Here is a 26087-nt window from a genome sequence, read left to right on the forward strand (position 1 = left end):
TCCGCTTAGGGCACAGTTTTTGGTGGGTTCTTCTATACACTCCAATACCAGCGTACTGTAGTATATATTTAAAATGACTTTTGCCCATGAAGCCAGGCTCAGAATGGCAGCCATGGGGGGGGGGGGGGGGTCTTCAGCAGCACCCGGGTGCCATATTGACCCAATCACACCCAGTGACCACATTATTTAAATGTCATGACTGACCACGACATGGTATTGGTGGTTACACAGTAGTGATCAGAGCAAGCTCAGATTGCTGCAGTTACAGGAAGAGGTAAACAGTGTATCCATAAAGTGGCAGCCAACATGTGATATACTATTAACTCATGGGAGAAGGTTGAGGAGTTGGTGCACTGGTTCCCATCTGCGGTTTTTCCCCAGAGCATGGGTGTGCAGGGATTTGCAGCATTGCCAATTCATGGGAATCATGGACGCTATAGTTTCCTAAACAGCAAGATGACTGAAAGTGCCGCTCTGCAGGGAAAATCAAACATAGATGGGGACGCAGTACCATGATAGCATGGTTAAAATTAATGAGGATCCCAGCGGTCAGACCCCCAATGTTCATAAGGTGATGGCATATGCCAGCTATAGGCAATCCTTTTAGGAAGTGAGCTTTCCCCTAAGGCTAGTTTCACACTTGCGTTGGACGGGATCCATAGCATTGCGTTGTGTGACGCATGCAACGGATGCGTTGCACATAGTGGCACAACGCATGCTACAGATCGTACAAAATAACGCAATCCGTTGTAGTTTTTGTTCCTTGACTTTACACATCTGAGCATGCGCAGTTGTGTAAAGACAGCTGTGTTAACGGAATCCGTCAAATGACGCATTCTAACGGAATCCGCCACCATAGGCATCCATTATAAAAACAACGGACGCCTAACGGATTCCTGCAGGTTGCGTTTTTTTGATACTCCGCCAAGTGCAGAAAAACGTTACATGCTGCGTTCCATCCGCCCGACGCAGCGCCAAAATAACGACGCTGCGCCGTCCAGCGGATGCAACGCAGACACTTGCGTTACACTGCGTCGTCCATACAACTCTATGGAGAATAGCGCAGTGCGTTAACGGACTGCGCTATTCTCCATAGTGACGGAATGCGCTGAATGCAAGTGTGAAACTAGCCTAAAGCCAATGCAGTGCAAGCAAAATTCTTATTAGTTCATTTGTTTCTACACTGGACCCCCATCATTGGTCCAAAAAAATACAGGAGGTATATTGAATTTTTACCCAGAGTTAAAATGGTTTTCCCACCTATGACATTTATGGTTACGTCTATTTTTTTCATGTCCAACCGATGAATGCCTGGCGTGTGTTGCCAAAAATAAGAGGTGGCCCTTTATGTGGACTTTCTCTATACATTTCTATGAGAGCTCAGAAAATTGAAGGACCAACCACTCCAGTCCCAAGAGGGAAATATGGGGCCTCATTCCCAAAACAGAGGAGAGTCTCGACGGAGGGATTACAATCTGTTCTATAGTTTTGACATATCCTGTCAATATACCAGAAATGTCCCAGATGGGGCGAATGTTTCATTTCCAAGTTGCTGGAATTCGTGTCATCATGGCCATCTAATAATACTGCAATCTACAATGCTGTGGTTACATGAGGGGGAATACAAGGGGTTGTGTTTTTTGTCTCAAAGTTTTTATCCTCAAGATCTGCTCTTACAGGAGATCTACATGACTATTCCATTGAGATGACTATAATATATAGAATAGAAAACTATCGCCAAGTACAATAATCACAAACGGCAATGAGGACACTGTAAAGTGTAACACAAGCAGGTCAGCCGTACATCACACAAGAATAAAGCACACTACAGTAAATCTCACCCTGTGACTACATGTGTGCTCTCTAATCTCAGAATACCCAATGTGTGTAATATGTGATTGTGCCAAAAACATTACCTGCATTTTTCGTAGTCAGATACATCATTTTTTTCTTTTTCTTGCTGGTTATCGTACCACAGAATGGCCCTGAAGGAAACAAAACAAAAAAAATAGTTAAGAGTGATCCTACATTTTAGAAACCCGATATTTTATAACACATCTGAACATGAGGATGGAAGGAGGCAACAGCGCCTCTCCGAGGGACGTGCCCCAGCCTGCATTACACAATATACATTTGTGTAACACTTATTTGCCCCCATGGTGCCACGGCGGAAGATTTGAACACTCATGCTTGACACTGATCTTAGAGGGTATGGCATGGAGACACTGATCGGCTTATTGTAAAGGGACACTTCTGAAAATGATTGTCTAAAAAAAGGGAAAAGCCAGTTAAATGGCTTCTAGTATGTGAGGTCCAGATCAAAACATAACCTAAAATGCATATAGGATAATAGACCTTGCCAGTGCACAACAGCAAAACGTCAAAATAAAACAATAGCTTATAAAAGTATTCAACCAGAAAGTACATCACCTATAACTGCAATTACCAAAAAAAGTACCATTCCACCACTCCTTATAATGATATATTTCTTAAGCAGCGCCTCACTATACAGTACACTTTCCATGCAGTACACTTTATTATTTTAATATGGCATATATAAAAATAAAATAAATATATCTCAACAATACAATTTTGGGCAATACTTAGGCTGGTGTATTGTGTGATATACTGTGGTCACTTATGCCCCCTTCATCATATAATGCAGAAGGGGCTGAGGTGTGCCATGTTCTGCGGGTCTGTAAGGAGACCGCCGCATTCCCTTCACTCCTTGTCCTTAAAGAAGGTCACAGTCTTAATTTTTCTTTTTCAGACAAGCATTATATTCCATAATATAGGATTTCAGTATAATTCTTGAGGATAAGAGGCTCCCAGGAGTAAATCCACACAAACATGGAACTTACAAACTCCTAGGGTCATGGATCATGAATGAATCCAATCAATAGGACGTACAGATGGTGAGATACGTGAATTAGGGCCACTGTCTCCTCTACTAATGTGCGGGTGTAGACACTACTCAGTCCAGGCTGCATTTGAAGGCGGAGCAGAGGAAGTACAGAAGGATAATACACAATACAGCCATACGTAAGGGAGCTGGGACTGGCTTTAATTTAATGGAATTACATATATACTTTGAAGCAGTGCAGCCATGAGACAGGCCACTATTGGAGCGAATATAGGTCATAATGCAGGATACTAAAGAGTCACCCCAGGCACTTTCTGAAGATTTTCACAGCATACAGAAAAAAACACAAGACTCAGAGTCTTTATGTAGGCAGCAGAGTAAAATATAATCATGCGGCCATTACTTTCTGATGCCTGCCTTATGTTTGCATAGAGTGCTATAGTATTAGCATGGGGCATTAATGGCAGACGCCACATCCAGAGACCACAGAAACCAGCTACAGTGGAACCTCGCTTAACAAGTAACCCAGTTAGAGAGTATGAACCAGCAAAGCGTGCTGTAAATTTGTAGCCCAGTTTATGAGCATTCTTTGCTGAACAAGCAAAATACTCACCGCACACACTTCCGGTTCCGTACATTCACCGCGCTCTAACCCACTCTTGCAGTCCACACAAACACACACAAGCACGCACAAAACACACATATATTATGCTCACCCTACCTTCCGTAACATGACCGGCCTCATGGTTCTTGTAGTTCGCCGGTACAGGATGTGTATCGGCAACCATCGAGACGAGGGAGGAACTTGCTCTGGCAGCGGAAATTCCTCCCTCGTCGCGATGATTACCCAATACACATCCTGTACCGGCGAACTACAAGAACCATGAGGCTGGAGATGGAACGGAAGGTCAGGTGAGCATAATATGTGTACCTTCCATTCCATCGCTGGCCTCATGGTTCTTGTAGTTCGCCGCTAAAGGATGTGTATCGGCAACCATCGCGACGAGGGAGGAACTTCCGCTGTCAGCCGCTACTCAAAGGCAGCGCTTCTTCTTCCTTTGATGTCAGAGTTCCGGCAGCGGAAGTTTCTCCCGCGTTGCGATGGTTACCCGCTACACATCCTGTACCGGCGAACTGAAAGTTCCGGGAGGCCGGCGATGGAACGGTAGGTAAGGTGAGCATAATATGTGCGTGTTTGTATGTGCGTGGAATGGCACAATAGGTGACCAAGATGGGACATTGAACAAGTTGTGGAACGAATTGTCTGCTTTGCAATGATTTCCTATGGGAAATCTTGCTTTACTTAACGAGTAACTTGGTTAACAAGCACATTCCCAGAACGGATTGTTCTCATTAACCAAGGTTCCACTGTATATGTCCAGTTCAGTAACCTATGGACTCAGCCTTTAGGCTGGAAAATGCACAGGTGATGTCTGCAGGATGATTGTTCTGCTGACAGCGCGCTATTCTCACTTCCCATACACCTGAATGTTCGGCCAAGCGTTTATGGGGTTTCAATGGGGAAGGCAAAGAAAAGAACTGCCACACAGTTCTGGGATCCACTCATCTCTGGAGAGAAAAGGGACTGAATCTAATTCCATCTAGTGATTGTCACATCATCATCTGCTGGGGGGAGGTCTGGTAAACTTTAGATCACTGGCGGATTTAGATGACCAGTGTCTAATCTGTATACGAGTCAATTTTCAAAACTTTTAACATTGTTTTGTTGATAAGTTGTTAAGCTGATTTTATTGACACTATTTTGGTGTAGATATGATGTTTTGATCACATAATCTTACAAAAAATAAATAAAGCAATTCTGGCATTTCTATTTCCTTTCTCATTACAATGTTTTCCGATCCGGTTAATTAGATACTTTCGTAGTTTAGACTTTTTTGACACAATGATACCACATTTGTTTTTTATTTCTTAATTGGAGAAGTTGGATTCATTCAAGATTTTATATATTTTTTTACATTTTTAATACAGTGTCATGGAGGAGACCAGAGGGCTCATAGAATGGCTCGACCACCGGACTGTGTGCAATAAATGCTACTGTCAGATTCACAGGCGTATTTCGATGGATAACAGCTGAGGACAAAGCTCGGCATCACCCACAGCATTTAGTGGAAGATCCCGGCTGCGGTTCATGGTTTCTGAGCTTGCATTAAAGTCTGAGACTCAACATACAGTACAGACCAAAAGTTTGGACACACGTTCTCATTCAAACAGTTTTCTTTATTTTCATGACTGTAAATTGTAGATTCACATTGAAAGCATCAAAACTATGAATTAACACATGTGGAATGAAATACTTAAAAAAATTGTGAAACAACTGAAAATATGTCTTATATTCTAGGTTCTTCAAAGTAGCCACATTTTGCTTTGATGTGTTAATTCATAGTTTTGATGCCTTTAATGTGAATCTACAATTTTCAGAGTCGTGAAAATAAAGAAAACTTTTTGATTGAGAAGGTGTGTCCAAACTTTTGGTCTGTACTGTATGACCTAATAGTACGCCTTAAGTCAGAAAGACGTAGGCAGTGACGTTTCCGCTCCTTCGCTGCTACTAGTACACACTTCTGACCCAGGTTGAAATTTATAGAATGGACAACATTAACCCCTTTTGCATTATTTTTTAGGTATATTAGTAAATGTCTAATCTACGCCGAGGCTTGGCATAGTTCTGGCAGTGGTGATCTTACATCCCATTATTCCAGTACACAGCGATACCTGTTCCATCCCAGTCTCTCCTCACAAATGCTTTCCGCTTTTCCTCCAGAAACTGGCTGGGAATAAGTCCTGCGCTTCCGCCTTCTTTTACATGACTTGCCTGTAAAAAGTTAATAAAATATTTAGCATCCAACACATACAATAAACCGCCAAACAATACACTGCCCTTTATGGTGGGAAGGATCCAGAAACAAAGGTAGGGCCTTATCTAAAGCTAGCACAAGGGTTATACGCACGGCACACCCGTCTCTACAATGTAATTATGTAACTAGATCAGCTACACATAGCTACCAGATGAAAAGGGCTAATCTTAAAGCAGAAAAGGCCTTAATTTCTGATCAATATATGACGGAGCATTTCCATTCAGTTGCCATAAGAAATCTGCTTGTTGAGATCAGGCAGTCTCCAGGACACTAATAGCAGCCATTGTACTCAAAAAAGGTCCGTGGAGCCTCTGTTAGGGGTGCTTCACACATAGCGAGATCGCTACCGAAATCGCTGCTACGTCACGGTTTTGGTGACGCAGCAGTGACCTGATTAGCGATCTCGCTGTGTGTGACACTGAGCAGCGATCTGGCGCCTGCTGTGAGATCACTGCTCGTTACACACAGCCATGGTTCGTTTTTTATTGTTGCTCTCCCACTGTGACGCACAGATCGCTGTGTGTAACAGCGAGAGAGCGACGAAATGAAGCGAGCAGGGAGCAGGAGCCGGCATCTGGCAGCTGCGGTAAGCTGTAACCAGGGTAAACATCGGGTAAGCAAGGTGGTTACCCGATATTTACCTTCGTTACCAGCCTCCGCCGCTCTCACGCTGCCTGTGCTGCCGGCTCCTGCTCCCTGCACTCCTAGCTGCAGTACACATCGGGTTAATTAACCCGATGTGTACTGTAGCTAGGAGTGCAGGGAGCCAGCGCTAAGCAGTGTGCGCGGCTCCCTGCTCTCAGCACATGTAGTGACGTTATGATCGCTGCTGCGTCGCTGTGTTTGACAGCTAAGCAGAGATCATAACAGCGACTTACTAGGTCGGTGTTACATCACAGAAAATGGTGACGTAACAGCGACGTCGTTATCGCTGTCGCTATGTGTGAACCCAGCCTTAGGAGTCTCAACACAGAAATAGCCAGATATCCCTCCGGGAAGGACCTAGCTAAGGAGTGGCTCTTTTTAGGAGACCACCACAACCACCATATTAAGTGGCCCTTTTAGTCAATATCCAACTCTCTGACAAGTTTAAAAATAAGACAAGGGAAATACTAAGGCCAGGTATCCATCCACAGACAGCTGTTTCAGGGTATTGCCCCTCATCAGTGTAGAGTAGGATTCTGGCCAGGTGGGAGCAATGCCTAGTAGACCAACAAGACAAAACAATCACTGATCTCGAGGAGACCAGCCAGAGAAAACACTGCCAGCAGCCATCAAAGGCGCTCAACACAGTGAAATCCTGTTTTGCCAGAATCCTACTCTACACTGATGAGGGGCAATACCCCTAAACACCTGTCTGTGGATGGATACCTGGCCTTGGTATTTCCCTTGTCATATCTTTAAACTTGTCAAAGAGTCGGATATTGACTAAAGGGGCCACTTAATATGGTGGTTATGATGGTCTCTTAAAAAGAGCCACTCCTTGGCTAGGTCCTTCCCGGAGGGATATCTGGCTATTTTCTGTGTCGATACTCCTAACAGAGGCTCCATGGACCTTTTTTGATTTGCATACTTCCCAGGGGGCAATGCACCTAGAATTTCACTGTTTTGAGCACCTTTGATGGCTGCTGGCAGTGTTTTCTCTGGCTGGTCTCCCTGAGATCAGTGATTGTTTTGTCTTATTGTACTCAATGTGATAGCAGCGCTTCACGTCAAGCAATGATCTGAGAATTGTGAATGAGATTAGAACAGGGACGTCCTCTACACTTCTTACATTCCGAAGTCCTTGCAATAAAACAAGAAATGTTCAGTGCTCCTCTCTGGCACCAGCGCCATCCTCTAGATCCAGGCTCGCATGATAATATGTCACATTAGCAAAGCAGCCAATCAGCGCTTGCCAATGGCCTGCAGCTTCTCACACTTCCCTTGGACATTCAAGTTTGATCCAAAGGAACAAATCAGCCGCTGATTGTCACGTGAGCGCTGGAAGACCCAACACCAACATTGCTGGAACGCAGACACCGTGGAAAGTTAGTATAAGCTTTTAATATGTTACTTGGGCATTTCACGGAGTTTCCCCACAATATTAAATTTAAAGTTCATTTTAATCAATAGATCTTGGAATAACAACAAGTTCCACGATTGGATGCGATTAAATTTTCTTTCCTGTGCATGATCAGATCATGTCCCTGAACTGTCAGACACGGCCATTACACAGTACACAGCAGGGCACATATATAGGATTATCACAGCAGAGGAACTTTTTAAAAAAAACAAAAACAAAAAACGCAACCAATTCTGGAACTTATTATTATGCCAAGATCTATTGATTAAAATTATTTGGTTTGTTCAAGTAGTGGTCAACCCTTTTACAGCCTCCCATACACATTGACCAAACCTGTCAATATCTGTAGAATTATTATTATTAATAACAACAACATTTATTCATTTATATAGCGCTGTTAATTCCACAGCGCTTTACACACATTGGTAACACTGTCCCCATTGGGGCTCACAATGTAAATTCCCCATCAGTATGTTTTTGGAGTGTGGGAGGCAACTGGAGAACCTGGAGGAAACCCACACAAACACGGGGAGAACATACGAACTCCTTCCAGATGGTGGGAATTGAACCAAGGACCCCAGCGCTGCAAGGCTACAGTGCTAACCACTGAGCCATCGTGCTGCCCAATTAGCCAATAATCTAATGTGTATGGGGGCCTCCTGCCATCACGCCAAATGCCAGGGAAGAGAGGGAAACGGCACTTCAGATAATCAACAGACGATCTCTGTTCTCAAGAACATAAGCTTCTGCCACAGGAGTCTGTTTGCGGCCCTCTTGTAGAGAACACCAGGATGTTCAATTGAGCTGACCATTCATATGTATGGAGACTGGCAGTCCAAAGATTGTTTGGCTGACAGTCATCTATTGAATATGGGGGGCTTTAAGGCTGTTTGGTAAGAATAAGTGTGCCCACTTCTCTGGCAGTGCTAAGTTGCTATAAGACTAGTCTATATGCCACATACTGATGGGCTTTTCTGTAGCCATTAAGCAGTAATAATGCTAGTGACCGAGTCGTACAAATTAGAATCTAGAATTTTAAAAAGAATTTGATGGAAGAACAGATTTTATAACGTCTATCCGCACTTTCATTTTATATCGGGAGAGGCTTTATAAAAGAATCCCATAAATGGTTATTGCTGGATAAATTCATAGTATCGTACATATATATGCCGAGCTTTTAATGTGGGGAGTGTTCTTCGGGAATAGCTGGGGACTTAATAAGGCCATTGTGTTTTCTTGACAAGTGACAAAGAACATCGGGAACAAACAATGTAGAAAAAAAAAGGAGGAAAAGAAATATCAGTATTGACAAGAAGCAGGGAGGTGGGGAAATCGCTGATAAGTGAAAAACACATCTGCCACTACAAGAGCTGAAGTAACATCTTTCTTGCAAAGAGCTGTAATTGTTGTATCGATCACAGAGAAAAATCAAGGCCTGTTTTGCAGAAAACATGAAAGGAAACATAAAATGAATTTAGCTACACATCCACTGTAATGTGTGATGAATCATTAATCCGCTCATCAGCCAATCTTACACATCTAATACTCATAGCACGGACTTTAAAAGAAAACTTATAGATGAGACCAAGCCTCACCTTCCTCCCCCTTTCTCTCCCTCCTTTCCCTCTGCCTTCCTCCTTTCTCACCTTGCCCCCGCTCTGTCTCGTCCCCTCTCATTTCCACTTTTCCTCTACTTTTCTCCCCCTTTCTTTTCTCTCAGCTGGTGTGAACTCTCCCCTGTTGAGAGATGTCTGAGTGATCTTTAGGAACTTTTGCCTCCTTTTTGGTACTTCTCTTTCTTGTCTATGATAAAAATTGAAAAAGAACGGACCCGTTCGACAATTTGTGGGGTTGGCGCAGATGCTAGTGATTTTGTATTGGGATGTATTCCCCCAAACTCTGTTCAACTGTTTTTGTCTATTTTGCCAACTGACTGCGTTATGGTTTGTAAGGGTCTGCTGTATAAATAAAGAATTTAAAAAAAAAAAAAAAAGATGAGACCAAGTGGTCGTACAGATACCTCCGCCATGTATAAGACGTAGCCTGTCACTTGCACAGTATTATTTACCATGTATTCCTCCTGACTGCCCCATATGGATTCACGCTTTGCAGAGTGTGTATTTGTTCTTGATGAGAAAGGGGCTTAAGTCGCCAGACACCTCGCTCATCAGGAGAAAGGCTCAGGCATACAAATTAGACATGGCCTGATGATACTTTTCCCCCAAAAATGCAGATGATAGACAACTGGAAGGCACGCATGCAAATAAGGTAGATGGACAAGCCTGCCAAGATTGGAACATGTGTCTGATGTTTCTCTTTTGATACCTTTATAATTCTTCCATTAGTACATGTACAATTCAATTTTCGACTAAAACATACCGTATTTTTCACTTTATAAGACGCACTTTTGTTCCCCCAAATTTTGGGGGAAAGTAGGGTGTGTGTCTTATAATCCGAATATACGCATTATATACTGCAGGGCCCAAGGGAGGTGGGGGCAGCTCTGGAGCGGTGCTGGAGGCTGAGGTAGGCTGGTTGAGGCTGGTTAAGGCTGCAGGAGGCAGCAAGAGATCTCCTGCTCATAATATGCACTGCCGATGTCCATTACCGTGGCGCTAAAACCGCACCTTGGTGATGGGCTGGGGGAGCGGTGCATATACGTGCCTGCGCCCCCCTTTGATGGCGCATGCCTCCCCCCCCTGTGTTAGATATGGCTCCCATGCTGCTGCCCACAGTAAAATTAATAAAACTCTTTACTTACCTCCTCCAGCGTGTCTCCCTGGTGTCTCTGCTGCCGCTGTGATCAGGCACGTAGAGATGATGTCACTCTGCTGTGCCGATCACATGACCGGCACCGAGAAGCAAGAAGTGCAGGAGCTCAGCAGCACGGAGTGAGACACGAGGGAGGACAGCGCTGGAGAAGTTAAGTAAAGAGTTTTTTATTTTACTATGGGCAGCAGCATGGGGGCCATATCAAACACAGGGGGACGTGTGCCATCCATAGGGGGCCATGGGCAGCACAGGGGGACATGTGCCATCAATAGGGAGCCATATCAAACACAGGGGGACGTGTGCCATCCATAGGGGGCCATGGGCAGCACAGGGGGACATGTGCCATCAATAGGGGGCCATATCAAACACAGGGGGACGTGTTCCAGCCATAGGGGGATGCGTGCCATCCATAGAGGACGTGTGCCAGCAATAGGGGACGTATGCCATCACTGGGGGACATGTGGCATCACTGGGGGACATGTGGCATCACTGGGGGACATGTGGCATCACTGGGGGACATGTGCCAGCACAAGGGGGCTATATTCAATATAAGGGGGCCATATCCAGATTAAGGGGGCTAATTTTAGGATGGGAGGGGCTATGAGGGACATATACCATATATGATTTGTTAGACGGACACTGGTATTATAAGACGGACCCCATTCAACATTAAAAAAAAAAAAAAAAAAAATAATTAAAAAAAACATCTTTTCTTTCACCAAATTTGGGGGTGTGTCTTATAATCAGGTGCGTCTTATAAAGCGAAAAATACGGTAATTTATTGATAACGACGGCTGTGAGCACCTACCTGCCACCAGTTTGAGTCCTCCCTATTAACAATATGCAGAATTTCTCCTTTGGAAAATTTTAATCCAGCTTCTTTACAGGGAATCAAATTATCGCTAAATGGGTTGTAATCAAAATGACACTTCACATAAACCTAAGAAAAAGACAATGTATTAGTAACGATAAAGGGATTTATGCTCCCCACATTATAATTTATGGATAGACAATTCAGGTGGGGATGCCACCTACCTGCTGAGGGGTTACCGCATCTTTATAACTTGGCAGTATCTTTAAAGTAACGCTGCCACTAATACTCTTCAGCAACTCTTGCAGTTCCTTTGGATTGTTTCCCACTTCATGGCCATTCACTTCCTTAATGATGTCCCCCACGTGGAGAAGACCTTGTCGATCGATCATGCCACCATGAAGAATTCGAGCAATCACTAAATTAGTATTTTCAACTTTGAACGTCACACCCTGTAAAAATCATGCACATAATATGATAAATATATGCAAGGAAAAAACTTCGTCATATAGGCACATTCTTGTAGCTATATAGACCTGTATTTATCAATCTAAAATTTTTGATCTGAGCTGTAAATACAATTATAATCCGCAAGGATTACATTTAGTTTAGTGGCTATAAAATCTATAAAATAGGAAAAAGATTTTAAAACAGCCATCATGTGATTGCCAATTCCTATGACCGAGGACAGCTGCAGGGACATACAGGCTCTGCATACCCTGAATGTCACCATTGCCTTCAGTATCCCAGGCATCTACAGCAATTAATAAGGATACCATGGCCGGCCCTCCTCACCCTCATTTTAGCTTTTTCTTTCCCCTCTAGTGCCAGCAAGATCAAGGTGACAAATCTATTACACAGGGTGGTCCAAAAGTAGGTGGACAGTATATGTAATAAGGTTATGAAGGGGGATATTTATCAAACATGGTGTAAAGTGAAACGGACTCAGTTTTAGGACCAATATTTTTTGATGGAACAGTCACAGGAGATAAGTATCTCGAAAGTCTAATAAATCAAGTTGTTCCCCAGTTACAGCAACAGCCTAATTCAAATGACCTTTATTTCCAACAAGATGGGGCCCGTCCACATTATTCAAGATTAGTCCGCGAGTATCTTGATGAAATATTTCCTAAAAAATGGATTGCCCGGCACGGTCACCAGACTTGACCCCAATGGATTTTTTCTTTTGGAGAGTACTCAAGGACAAAGTTTATAGTCGAAAACCAAAAAGTGTCAGTGATTTGAAAAATTACATAAGAGATACATTTCAAGAAATGAATACCCAAAGAGACTTGTGCAAAAATGTTTGTCGAAGCGTAAGAGGTAGACTTCAAAGCTGTGCAAATTGTAATGGAAAACAGTTTGAGCACCTGCGCTGATAAAATGTAAGGGCTTTTATATTATAGTTTAGAATAAAATTTAATTGTCAATGTTACGCTTGTGTTAGTAAATATAATTTTACATATAAATCAAAATAAATGTTATTTTCTGTCCACCTACTTTTGGACCGCCATGTGTGTGTGCGTGCGCGCACACACACACACACACACACACACACACACACATATATATATAACACAGGTCTGCGACTAAATAGATGTTTGATTATTTTCATCTAATTTCCATGTATTTTGGTCTGCTGAAAATGAAAAAAAATATTGAAAAAAATCCTGGACGTCAGGATTTGATAAAAAATTCAAAATTCTTTTCAAATTTAGTAAATTTGTCATCATTTTTTTTCTTTTTTAGGGTTTTGAAAGTCAAAATTACTATTAATTAATTCACATCAATGCATTGAAGATATATAATGCCAAAAAAATATAACTTTCAAAGAAAAGAACTTTCAGAGTGAGCTAATGAAACCAGCATCAACACACTGCAAGCTGAATGAGCGGGCTCTGACATGCCCGGGCTTGTTTCAATTGTTTTTTTATCTTTGTTTTCACCTGTTCACATTTTTTAATCTCAGTTCGTGTTAGCACTTCATATTCAACAGTGTTTCCCAAAATTAGCATTATGGCTCAGTGGAAGTGTATTAATTTGCCTGACAGTTTCTGTTACATTTGTGGTGAATATACAGTGTTGAAGCAACAGCTGAATATTACAGACTTTATGAAAAAAAGTATACTTCGCATATTTCGGACTAAAGCTTGGAGATCAAGATAAAGCTTGGGCGCCTCAAAGTGTGAAAACTGTGTGTTGAAGACCTCAGAAATTTATGTTATGGGAAAGTTATGGGATTCCTATGGTATGGCGAGAGCAAAAGAACCATGGTGACAATTGTTACTTTTGTTCATGCGATGTGAAAGGGTACAATTCGAAATGGAAGCATTCCATTTCATACCCCAATATTCACTCAGCAATTTGTCCCATCCCCCACAGATATACCAGTACCCAAGGCCCCTGCTACCTTGGAAGAGATAACTATGTCTGATGAAGGTGGAGTCATACCTGAACCAGTTGAATCAAGTTCTGACTTTGAAGATGATACAAGACCAAAATTGTTTTCCCAGGAGGAGATGAATGATTTGGTAAGAGACTTAAATCTTCCCAAAGATGCCGCTGAGTTACTCGGCTCAAGGCTCAAAAGCAAGAGTTTATTGTTGCCAGGAGTGACTTTTTCATGGTTCAGACATCGTGAAGACGAGTTTGAGCCTTACTTTTCCCAGGAAGATAAGTTGGTTTATTGCATCGATGTCGAAGGTTTGATGGGTCAATTCAAAATCCAATATGATTTAGCGCAATGGCATCTTTTTATAGATTCTTCAAAAAGAAGTCTCAAAGCAGTTTTACGTTTTACTCCACAACGGCGGTTTTTATGCTTCCATCCCTGTAGGTCATTCCGTACACCTCAAGGAAACCTACGAGAACTTGGAATTGGTTCTTTGTAAACTTAAATATGAAGATCACGGTTAGGAAGTGTGCGGGGATTTGCAAGTCTTGTGCATGCTGCTCGGGCAACAAGCTGGGTATACCAAATACCCTTGTTTTCTGTGTCTATGGGACAGTCGAGACCGACAAAATCACTGGACCAAGAAGAATTGGCAGCCGAGGGTGCTCACAGTTGGTGAAAAAAAAAATGTCCCCCGAGAAACTTTGGTTCCTCCCCATAAAGTTCTTCTACCACCTCTCCACATCAACTTGGGATTGATGAAGAAATTCATGAAATCACTTCCAAAAGATGGAGAATGCTTCAAATACTTGGTCGCCATGTTTCCAGGCCTCTCGGAGGCAAAATTGAAGGAAGGTGTGTTCGTCGGACCAGAGATTAGAAAGCTTATAGCTGATCAAGAGTTTATCAATACCATGACGCATCCTCAAAAAGAAGGGTGGATTGCATTTAAAGAGGTCGTAGAGACATTTTTAGGCAATAACAAAGACCCTGACTACAAACAAATCGTCGGACGAATGCTGAAAGCATTTCAAGCTTTAGGTTGCCTGATGAGTTTGAAAGTGCATTTCCTCCATTCCCACCTTGACAACTTTCCTGAAAATTTGGGAGCTGTGAGTGAAGAGCAAAGTGAACGTTTCCACCAGGACATTAAAGAGATGGAAAGAAGATACCAGGGAAGATGGAGCATTACAACGATGGCAGACTACTGTTGGACGCTTCAGAGAGACATTACAGATGCTACTCACAAGCGTACATGTACCAAGAGAAGCATCACAGGGAAGAAGAATCGATTTTAGTGTGTGTTAGTGAGCTCATTGCAGTTAAAAAATGATTGTCATGAAACATTTGTAATAAAAAATTAATTTTATGAGTCTATTTTCATTTATTTTAAGGTATTGTCTTATTTAACATAGTTACTTAAATTGTCAGAAAATGTGATGTCCTATGACAAAACGGAGGTCATTTTCAGATTCAGCGCACTCAAAAACAAAGATTACGTGGAATAACCAAAACAGTTCTAGAAAAACATTTTTGGGTAGCAGACCTGTGTAATCAATCTAACCATCATCTCCATATCAAGAGGTAAGAAGCTCGTCTGCGATGAGTAAATCCATCCTGGTTAGTAAAGGAGTTAATCTCAATAGCACTCAATGTAGATTACAAAGCCACAACAACATTTCTATAAAACTGAGAAAAAAAAAAAGCTATATTAGGAATGAAAACCTATGCAAAAATAATTTGGACAATTAAAGAGAATCTGTCAGTAGTTTTTTGCTCCCTCATCTGACAATAACAATGTAGGCAAAGAGATCCTGAATCCAATTGTGTATCACATCGATTACTGGGTGTAGTGGGCCAAGGGAGCTGCCCTGCCCACACTAGTGCCCCGCATGAACACACACACACACACCTGGATAGTTACCTGTCCCCAGCCATGCAGTCTCCGGCACGGACGTCCTCAGCGCCATGGCCCCGCTCGGCTCCACCACCCCCCGCACACATTACCCCGCAGGATGGGGGCACATGTCAGGATGGTGGCTGCACCACGATGGGGGCACATAGCAGCATTGGGCCACATCACAGCATCAGCATATTTTTACTTAACTTTACACTGTTCATGGCCTTCTTTCATTACAAGCCATGGACATCATTAAACACTAGACTCATCTATTAAAACTGTTCCTTCTGTTTGTCATTTTAAAACCAATAAACAATAAAAATACTAAATTAAACCTAACCCATCCATTCCATTCATTACCTTATTATTCAATCTGTTAACCTACATACACATTCTAGACTACCCGATACGTTAGAATCGGGCCACCTTCTAGTAAATTGTATATTGACAGTGAGGTGTCACTCACAGCAAGGGGCGTGCCAGACTTCTCTGCAGGTGAGCTTCTAGTCTTGCAATGTTAATCACAGGGTAGTAAAGCCATTAGTTTAAGTAAATAATAGCTCACACACAGATGAGAGGCATAGTTGCTTTTTGCACCTGACAGCTTACATAGCAACAGCCTGCTGACAGGTTTCCTTTAATTAAAGGGTTTATCCAGCTTTTTATTTAACCATTGGACTACATAGGGGCATGTAGGTAGATACCAACGATCTACCTGCCCTGCAGTCAGCCCCTCTCCCCCGGGTCAGAGTGGACCACTCCTGGCGAGATTTTGCTACTTCCGGTGACGTCATGTCGACAGGGCAGAAGCTTATCCCCCACCCTGTTGACGGGCATCACAGCCTACGTCGTCTTGCTGCCCTCCTGCCTAACTCAGCGAAGGTGCAGTAAGTTAGTGACCAACTACAGTGCAACACAGCCCACGTCCCCTCCCCACATTCTGTACTTCATCACCCCCGCCCCCTGTGCGCAGCTATCTGTGAGTGGTCTTCTCCCCTTTGCACTGTGATAAGAGATATATATACATACATGGTGTATACATCTACTATAGACACATTAGGTGCCTTCATTACACAGTATTCATTATCTAGAAGGGCAAAAGTATGGCTATGATAGAGGTCAGTGCTGGGTCAGATTACTGGCAGCAAATGTGTGTGCAGAGGGCGGGGCTGGACACGGAGGCCGGGCAGTGCCAGCTCTGACTGTGAAGATTGGCAAACAAGCACAGGAAGAGATCAAGTTTGGTTGAGATGCAGGTAAACAAAGTGGGTGCAGAGAATAAAATGATAATTCAAGAGGAACAAAAGTTAGAAACAAAAAAAATTATAGGGATGTTTTAGATGACAATACAGCACAGAGTAGCTTAAAAAAAATTGGATTTTGTGGATGGACAACCTCTTTAAAACTAGTATATGTCAAGGTGAATTGTAGCCCTTTGCTATAAGTCTAATATCATAAGAACATCTAGATTAAGATTTAAATTTTGCAAGGATTTTATTTTTTATCTCAATAGAGGGTTGTTTTTTTTTTTTAATATAAAGATTAGCAATGGTTACAAGCTTTTGGTACCAAATCTAAACCCTGAAGAAAAAAAAGCTTGTGAGAGATCTGTCAATGGTGGACAATTATCAAGCTGTTGACAACAATGGTCCCGTTTACAAGGCGATTATTTTCCTGGAGATCAGGATGATATCTGTGGCTATACAAGGATGACTTCCATGAATATCTATACACAATCAAGCATCATTAGGCGGAGGTCGATTTCACCTTTTGAGAGAAGCGGCGGTGACAGCTCCGCACAGTGGAGATCTCTGCAGTTGATTACATATTGTCTTAGTGCAACCTCTTTCTTCTAATCACTGATGTAGTTCTGCACGTCTCGTATTGTGCAGGATACTGCGCACCCCTCAAACTAAAGAGTGTATAATCATCACATTCATCTGACAAACATAAGAAAGACTACGTCACTGTGCAGACACCAGATACTTGTCTGCAGCTGCAAATCCTCCTCTTACAGCGAACGTTATTACTGTACCATAATGGAGATGAATAGTCAACCAAGAAAACAAGGGCGACTATGTGCTAAATATCCAGATGCCATAACCGCTCTGCACATCGATGGATGAATAGGGTTCATTTCCCCTTAGTGCCTATATGTATGGATAGAATCAGCATGAATGAATGAATAACGCAGTAAAGGAGTAGTTTTTCTTTATATTGCCCCCTCTGCTCGCAGTCAGTAATGTGACTACAGTGTGTGCTCTAACACTTACCCATCTCTGTCTTCTGCGCTGTCTCTCTCCATCATCATATGACTGCAATTGTGACAGGTTGTCTCACACAGCGAGTGAATGGAAAGTCACTTTCTCAATGGCAGAATGAATCTCTCATGGGCTTAAATTAAGAAAGGTGAGCCGGGAAGTCAGAGCTGCAATCACTTGATAGAGGAGAGGAATGGAGCAGCGCTGGAAACTGTAGAAGGAAGCAACTGGACTGTATTTTAAAGGGAACCCAACAGCAATTTTTTGCAGAGTAATTTTACGAAGGCAGATGCCTACACACACACAACGGGTGTTGGTGGCTTTCCAGCAGTAGACCCACATGGGTAAGAGACTTGGAGATTTTTTTCTACCCTTATGCTCGCTTTCATATTTTTTTTATATAGGGCGCTGTACATGTTCTGGGTGTTGTCTGGGTGTGGCGGGGGGGCGATAGCGGTGTTTGTGTGTTGCGTTGTGTGTGTTGCGTTGTTTGTGGAGCGCTGTGTGTCTGTAGCGTTGTGTGTGTGTGTTGCGCAGTTTGTGTGGGTGTGGGGTGTGTGTGTTTTGGTGGGAGGTATGTTTTGTGCAATGTGTGTGTTGTGCGGTATGTGCGTATATTTGTGTGTGCGTCGTTGTCTGTGTGTGTGGGTGTCTGTGTAGGGCGGTGTTTGTGGTTCCCAGTGTGTGTGTGGTGTGTTGTGCAGTGCGTGTGTGGCGGTGTGTGTGTGTGTGTGTGTTTTGGGGGGAGGTGTGCACCCCCCATCGTGCTCCATCCCCCATGCTGTGCACCCCCCATCGTGCTCCATCCCCCATGCTGCGCACCCCCCCATCGTGCTCCATCCCCTATGCTGCGCACTCCCCATCGTGCTCCATCCCCCATGCTGCGCACCCCCCATCGTGCTCCATCCCGCATGCTGCGCATTCCTTATCGTGCTCCATCCACCATGCTGCGCACTCCAAAACGTGCTCCATCCCCCATGCTGCTCACTCCCAAACGTGCTCCATCCCCCATGCTAGACACTCCCCATCGTGCTCCATCCCCCATGCTGCGCACTCCCCATCGTGCTCCATCCCCCATGCTGCGCACCCCCCATCATGCTCCATCCCCCATGCTGTGCACCCCCCATCGTGCTCCATCCCCCATGCTGTGCACCCCCCATCGTGCTCCATCCCCCATGCTGCGCACCCCCTATCATGCTCCATCCCCCATGCTGTGCACCCCCCATCGTGCTCCATCTCCCATGCTGCGCACTCCCAAATGTGCTCCATGCTGTGTACAGTATACATACACACATGTAGGGCAGTTGTTTGTGGTTCCCAGTGTGTGTGTGTGGTGTGTTGTGCAGTGCGCGCGGGCATGTGTGTGTGTGTGTGTGTGTGTGTTGGGGGGAGGTGTGCACTCCCCATCGTGCTCCATCCCCCATGCAGCGCACTCCCCATCGTGCTCCATCCCCCATGCAGCGCACTCCCCATCGTGCTCCATCCCCCATGCAGCGCACTCCCCATCGTGCTCCATCCCCCATGCAGCGCACTCCCCATCGTGCTCCATCCCCCATGCAGCGCACTCCCCATCGTGCTCCATCCCCCATGCAGCGCACTCCCCATCGTGCTCCATCCCCCATGCTGCGCTCCCCCCATCGTGCTCCATCTCCCATGCTGCGCACCCCCATCGTGCTCCATCCGCCATGCTGCGCACCCCCAAACGTGCTCCATCCGCCATGCTGCGCACCCCCAAACGTGCTCCATCCGCCATGCTGCGCACCCCCAAACGTGCTCCATCCGCCATGCTGCGCACCCCCAAACGTGCTCCATCCGCCATGCTGCGCACTCCCAAACGTGCTCCATCCGCCATGCTGCGCACTCCCAAACGTGCTCCATCCGCCATGCTGCGCACTCCCAAACGTGCTCCATCCGCCATGCTGCGCACTCCCAAACGTGTTCCACCCCCCATCGTGCTCCATCAGCCTCTCTGCCCGCAGCATCAGCCTCTCTGCCCGCAGCATCAGCCTCTCTGCCCGCAGCATCAGCCTCTCTGCCCGCAGCATCAGCCTCTCTGCCCGCAGCATCAGCCTCTCTGCCCGCAGCATCAGCCTCTCTGCCCGCAGCATCAGCCTCTCTGCCCGCAGCATCAGCCTCTCTGCCCGCAGCATCAGCCTCTCTGCCCGCAGCATCAGCCTCTCTGCCCGCAGCATCAGCCTCTCTGCCCGCAGCATCAGCCTCTCTGCCCGCAGCATCAGCCTCTCTGCCCGCAGCATCAGCCTCTCTGCCCGCAGCATCAGCCTCTCTGCCCGCAGCATCAGCCTCTCTGCCCGCAGCATCAGCCTCTCTGCCCGCAGCATCAGCCTCTCTGCCCGCAGCATCAGCCTCTCTGCCCGCAGCATCAGCCTCTCTGCCCGCAGCATCAGCCCCTCTGCCCGCAGCATCAGCCCCTCTGCCCCCAGCATCAGCCCCTCTGCCCCCAGCATCAGCCCCTCTGCCCCCAGCATCAGCCCCTCTGCCCCCAGCATCAGCCCCTCTGCCCCCAGCATCAGCCCCTCTGCCCCCAGCATCAGCCCCTCTGCCCCCAGCATCAGCCCCTCTGCCCCCAGCATCAGCCCCTCTGCCCCCAGCATCAGCCCCTCTGCCCCCAGCATCAGCCCCTCTGCCCCCAGCATCAGCCCCTCTGCCCCCAGCATCAGCCCCTCTGCCCCCAGCATCAGCCCCTCTGCCCCCAGCATCAGCCCCTCTGTCCCCAGCATCAGCCCCTCTGTCCCCAGCATCAGCCCCTCTGTCCCCAGCATCAGCCCCTCTGTCCCCAGCATCAGCCCCTCTGTCCCCAGCATCAGCCCCTCTGTCCCCAGCATCAGCCCCTCTGTCCCCAGCATCAGCCCCTCTGTCCCCAGCATCAGCCCCTCTGTCCCCAGCATCAGCCCCTCTGTCCCCAGCATCAGCCCCTCTGTCCCCAGCATCAGCCCCTCTGTCCCCAGCATCAGCCCCTCTGTCCCCAGCATCAGCCCCTCTGTCCCCAGCATCAGCCCCTCTGTCCCCAGCATCAGCCCCTCTGTCCCCAGCATCAGCCCCTCTGTCCCCAGCATCAGCCCCTCTGTCCCCAGCATCAGCCCCTCTGTCCCCAGCATCAGCCCCTCTGTCCCCAGCATCAGCCCCTCTGTCCCCAGCATCAGCCCCTCTGTCCCCAGCATCAGCCCCTCTGTCCCCAGCATCAGCCTCTCTGTCCCCAGCATCAGCCTCTCTGTCCCCAGCATCAGCCTCTCTGTCCCCAGCATCAGCCTCTCTGTCCCCAGCATCAGCCTCTCTGTCCCCAGCATCAGCCTTTTCTGTCCCTAGCATCAGCCTTTTCTGTCCCTAGCATCAGCCTCTCTGTCCCCAGCATCAGCCTCTCTGTCCCCAGCATCAGCCTCTCTCCTCCCAGCATCAGCCTTTTCTGTCCCTAGCATCAGCCTCTCTCCTCCCAGCCTCCCCCAGCCTCAGCCTCCCCCAGCATCAGCCTCTCTCCTCCCAGCCTACCCCAGCCTTAGCCTCCCCCAGTATCAGCCTCTCTCCTCCCAGCATCAGCCTCTCTCCTCCCAGCATCAGCCTTTTCTGTCCCCAGCATCAGCCTCTCTCCTCCAAGCCTACCCCAGCCTCAGCCTCCCCCAGCATCAGCCTCTCTCTTCCCAGCATCAGCCTCTCTCCTCCCAGCCTACCCCAGCCTCAGCCTCCCCCAGCATCAGCCTCTCTCCTCCCAGCATCAGCCTCTCTACTCCCAGCCTACCCCAGCCTCAGCCTCCCCCAGCATCAGCCTCTCTCCTCCCAGCATCAGCCTTTTCGGTCCCCAGCATCAGCCTCTCTCCTCCCAGCCTACCCCAGCCTCAGCCTTCCCCAGCATCAGCCTCTCTTCTCTCAGCCTCCTCCAGCACGCCGTGCTCCTCTGCCGACACTCACAGATCCGATCGCATATACACACACACACACACCCGATCGCATACACTCACACACACCCGATCGCATACACTCACACACACCCGATCGCATACACTCACACACACCCGATCGCATACACTCACACACACCCGATCGCATACACTCACGCACACACACATTGACGATATTGCACATACGCGCTCACACTCACAACATCCGGAGATACCACATGCTTCTGGCCATGTGATCCTCCGGCAGGTCCTGAAGCTCACAGCACAGTATCGCCGCCGAGAAGCAAGCGATATCCCAGGATGTTGTGAGTATGTGGATGCGATGTGATGTGTGTGTGAGGTGTGTGAGAGAGTGAGTGTGATCTGATGTGTGTGTGCCGTTATGTGCGTGCGTGTGTGTATGTTCCGCCGCTGCAGGACCTTGATGCGCTGGTAACCATGCTAGCATGGTTACCAGCGTATCTCGTCCCCCGCTCGCACGGGAGCCCACACCAACATACGCTTGCCAGCCCCAGCAATGCGAGGGTATGTGTCGGCTGGGTTTGCGGCATACGCTGATGTGGGCTCCCGGGGGTACAGTACTCACCTGGGAGTCGTGGCTCCGTGACCGTGTCCGTTCGGGGAATGCGTGGGGGGGCGGGGCCAGAGGTAGCGTGCATTGCGTGAGGGGGGCGGGGCGTGGCCGAGTTGCCAATGCCTGCAGGGTGCCGGGGCGAGAGGCCAATCTGTGTGTGGGGGGGGGGGGGGGCGGAGCCTGGGCGAGCGGCCAGCCAATGCGTGTGGGGGCGCAGCATGGGCGAGCGGCCAATCCGTGCGGGGGGGCGGGGCCATAGCGAGCCCAGCGGCCAATCAGCTTTGTGTCACCGTAAGGACACAATTTTGGAGCACGACAGACAGACAGACTAAGGCAATTAGAGATTATATATATACATATACAGTTAGGTCCAGAAATATTTGGACAGTGACACAAGTTTTGTTATTTTAGCTGTATACAAAAACATGTTCAGAAATACAATTATATATATAATATGGGCTGAAAGTGCACACTCCCAGCTGCAATATGAGAGTTTTCACATCCAAATCGGAGAAAGGGTTTAGGAATCATAGCTCTGTAATGCATAGCCTCCTCTTTTTCAAGGGACCAAAAGTAATTGGACAAGGGACTCTAAGGGCTGCAATGAACTCTGAAGGCGTCTCCCTCGTGAACCTGTAATCAATGAAGTAGTTAAAAGGTCTGGGGTTGATTACAGGTGTGTGGTTTTGCATTTGGAAGCGGTTGCTGTGACCAGACAACATGCGGTCTAAGGAACTCTCAATTGAGGTGAAGCAGAACATCCTAAGGCTGAAAAAAAAGAAAAAATCCATCAGAGAGATAGCAGACATGATTGGAGTAGCAAAATCAACAGTCGGGTACATTCTGAGAAAAAAGGAATTGACTGGTGAGCTTGGGAACGCTAAAAGGCCTGGGCGTCCACGGATGACAACAGTGGTGGATGATCGCCGCATACTTTCTTTGGTGAAGAAGAACCCATTCACAACATCAACTGAAGTCCAGAACACTCTCAGTGAAGTAGGTGTATCTGTCTCTAAGTCAACAGTAAAGAGAAGACTCCATGAAAGTAAATACAAAGGGTTCACATCTAGATGCAAACCATTCATCAATTCCAAAAATAGACAGGCCAGAGTTAAATTTGCTGAGAAACACCTCATGAAGCCAGCTCAGTTCTGGAAAAGTATTCTATGGACAGATGAGACAAAGATCAACCTGTACCAGAATGATGGGAAGAAAAAAGTTTGGAGAAGAAAGGGAATGGCACATGATCCAAGGCACACCACATCCTCTGTAAAACATGGTGGAGGCAACGTGATGGCATGGGCATGTATGGCTTTCAATGGCACTGGGTCACTTGTGTTTATTGATGACATAACAGCAGACAAGAGTAGCCGGATGAATTCTGAAGTGTACCGGGATATACTTTCAGCCCAGATTCAGCCAAATGCCGCAAAGTTGATCGGACGGTGCTTCATAGTACAGATGGACAATGACCCCAAGCATACAGCCAAAGCTACCCAGGAGTTCATGAGTGCAAAAAAGTGGAACATTCTGCAATGGCCAAGTCAATCACCAGATCTTAACCCAATTGAGCATGCATTTCACTTGCTCAAATCCAGACTTAAGACGGAAAGACCCACAAACAAGCAAGACCTGAAGGCTGCGACTGTAAAGGCCTGGCAAAGCATTAAGGAGGAGGAAACCCAGCGTTTGGTGATGTCCATGGGTTCCAGACTTAAGGCAGTGATTGCTTCCAAAGGATTCGCAACAAAATATTGAAAATAAAAATATTTTGTTTGGGTTTGGTTTATTTGTCCAATTACTTTTGACCTCCTAAAATGTGGAGTGTTTGTAAAGAAATGTGTACAATTCCTACAATTTCTATCAGATATTTTTGTTCAAACCTTCAAATTAAACGTTACAATCTGCACTTGAATTCTGTTGTAGAGGTTTCATTTCAAATCCAATGTGGTGGCATGCAGAGCCCAACTCGCGAAAATTGTGTCACTGTCCAAATATTTCTGGACCTAACTGTATACATACACATATACATATATATACATATATATACTAGAAGGTGGCCAGATTCTACGCATCGGGTATTCTAGAATTTACGTATTGTGTAGTTAATGTATGATTTTTGTTATATATATATATATATATATATATGTTGTTGTGTGTAGTTACCAAGTGTTTGTGTAGGACGCTGTACATGTTCTGGGTGTTGTCTGGGTGTGGCGGGGGGCGATAGCGGTGTTGTTTGTGTGTTGCGTTGTTTGTGTTGCGTTGTTTGTGGAGCGCTGTGTGTCTGTAGCGTTGTGTGTGTTGCGCGGTTTGTGTGGGTGTGGGGTGTGCGTGTTTTGGTGGGAGGTATGTTTTGTGCAATGTGTGTGTTGTGCGGTATGTGCGTATATTTGTGTGTGCGTCGTTGTCTGTGTGTGTGGGTGTCTGTGTAGGGCGGTGTTTGTGGTTCCCAGTGTGTGTGTGGTGTGTTGTGCAGTGCATGTGTGGCGGTGTGTGGCGGTGTGTGTGTGTGTTTTGGGGTGAGGTGTGCACCCCCCATCGTGCTCCATCCCCCATTCTGCGCACTCCTCATCGTGCTCCATCCCCCATGCTGCGCACCCCCCCATCGTGCTCCATCCCCCATGCTGCGCACCCCCCATCGTGCTCCATCCCCCATGCTGCGCACCCCCCATCGTGCTCCATCCCGCATGCTGCGCATTCCCCATCGTGCTCCATCCACCATGCTGCGCACTCCAAAACGTGCTCCATCCCCCATGCTGCGCACTCCCAAACGTGCTCCATCCCCCATGCTGCGCACTCCCAAACGTGCTCCATCCCCCATGCTGCGCACTCCCCATCGTGCTCCATCCCCCATGCTGCGCACTCCCCATCGTGCTCCATCCCCCATGCTGCGCACCCCCCATCATGCTCCATCCCCCATGCTGCGCACCCCCCATCGTGCTCCATCCCCCATGCTGCGCACTCCCTATCATGCTCCATCCCCCATGCTGTGCACAGTATACACACACACATGTGATCGCATACACTCACACCCCACTTCTGCCTGTGCCCTCCGGTGGGCGGTCCCAGCAGCTGTACTGCACGCAGTGCTCCTCTGCCTTCTGCCGACACGCACACACCCGATCGCATACACGCACACACCCGATCGCATACACGCACACACCCGATCGCATACACGCACACACACATTGACGATATTGCACATACGTGCTCACACTCACAACATCCGGAGATACCACATGCTTCTGGCCATGTGATCTTCTGGCAGGTCCTGGAAGGTCACTGCACGCACAGTATCGCCGCAGAGAAGCAAGCAATATCACTGGAAGTTGTGAGTGTGTGGATGCGATCTGATGTGTGTGTGAGGTGTGTGTGAGAGTGAGTGAGTGTGATCTGATGTGTGTGTGTGTGTCTGTTATGTGTGTGCGTTCCGTCGCTGCAGGACCTTGATGCGCTCACCTGGGAGCCGGTGTACGCTGGTAACCATGCTACACAACATTACTCGATGCGTACCATGGTTACCAGCGTACCCCGCCCCCCGGGAGCCCACACCAGCGTACGCCGGCAACCCCAGCAATGCGAGGGTATGTGTCGGCTGGGTTGCCGGCGTACGCTGATGTGGGCTCCCGGGGGTACAGCACTCACCTGGCAGTCGGTGC

At 46.9% G+C, this 26087-nt stretch overlaps 1 protein-coding gene across 2 annotated transcripts in view; it reads right to left on the reverse strand.

Moving 5' to 3' along the window:
- PALS2 (protein associated with LIN7 2, MAGUK p55 family member) overlaps positions 1-26087 on the reverse strand; it is a 257887-nt gene that overhangs the window by 107840 nt on the left and 123960 nt on the right. For both annotated transcript variants that reach the window (XM_075315355.1, XM_075315354.1), the window contains exons 5-8: positions 11612-11839; positions 11385-11516; positions 5597-5696; positions 1917-1985 (exon numbers count right to left, since the gene is read on the reverse strand). In XM_075315355.1, coding sequence (XP_075171470.1) covers positions 1917-1985; positions 5597-5696; positions 11385-11516; positions 11612-11839 — 529 coding nt within the window. The remainder of the gene's footprint in view (positions 1-1916; positions 1986-5596; positions 5697-11384; positions 11517-11611; positions 11840-26087) is intronic.

Source organism: Anomaloglossus baeobatrachus, chromosome 6 (genome assembly GCF_048569485.1).
Source record: "Anomaloglossus baeobatrachus isolate aAnoBae1 chromosome 6, aAnoBae1.hap1, whole genome shotgun sequence".
Classification (NCBI taxonomy): Eukaryota; Metazoa; Chordata; class Amphibia; order Anura; family Aromobatidae; genus Anomaloglossus; species Anomaloglossus baeobatrachus.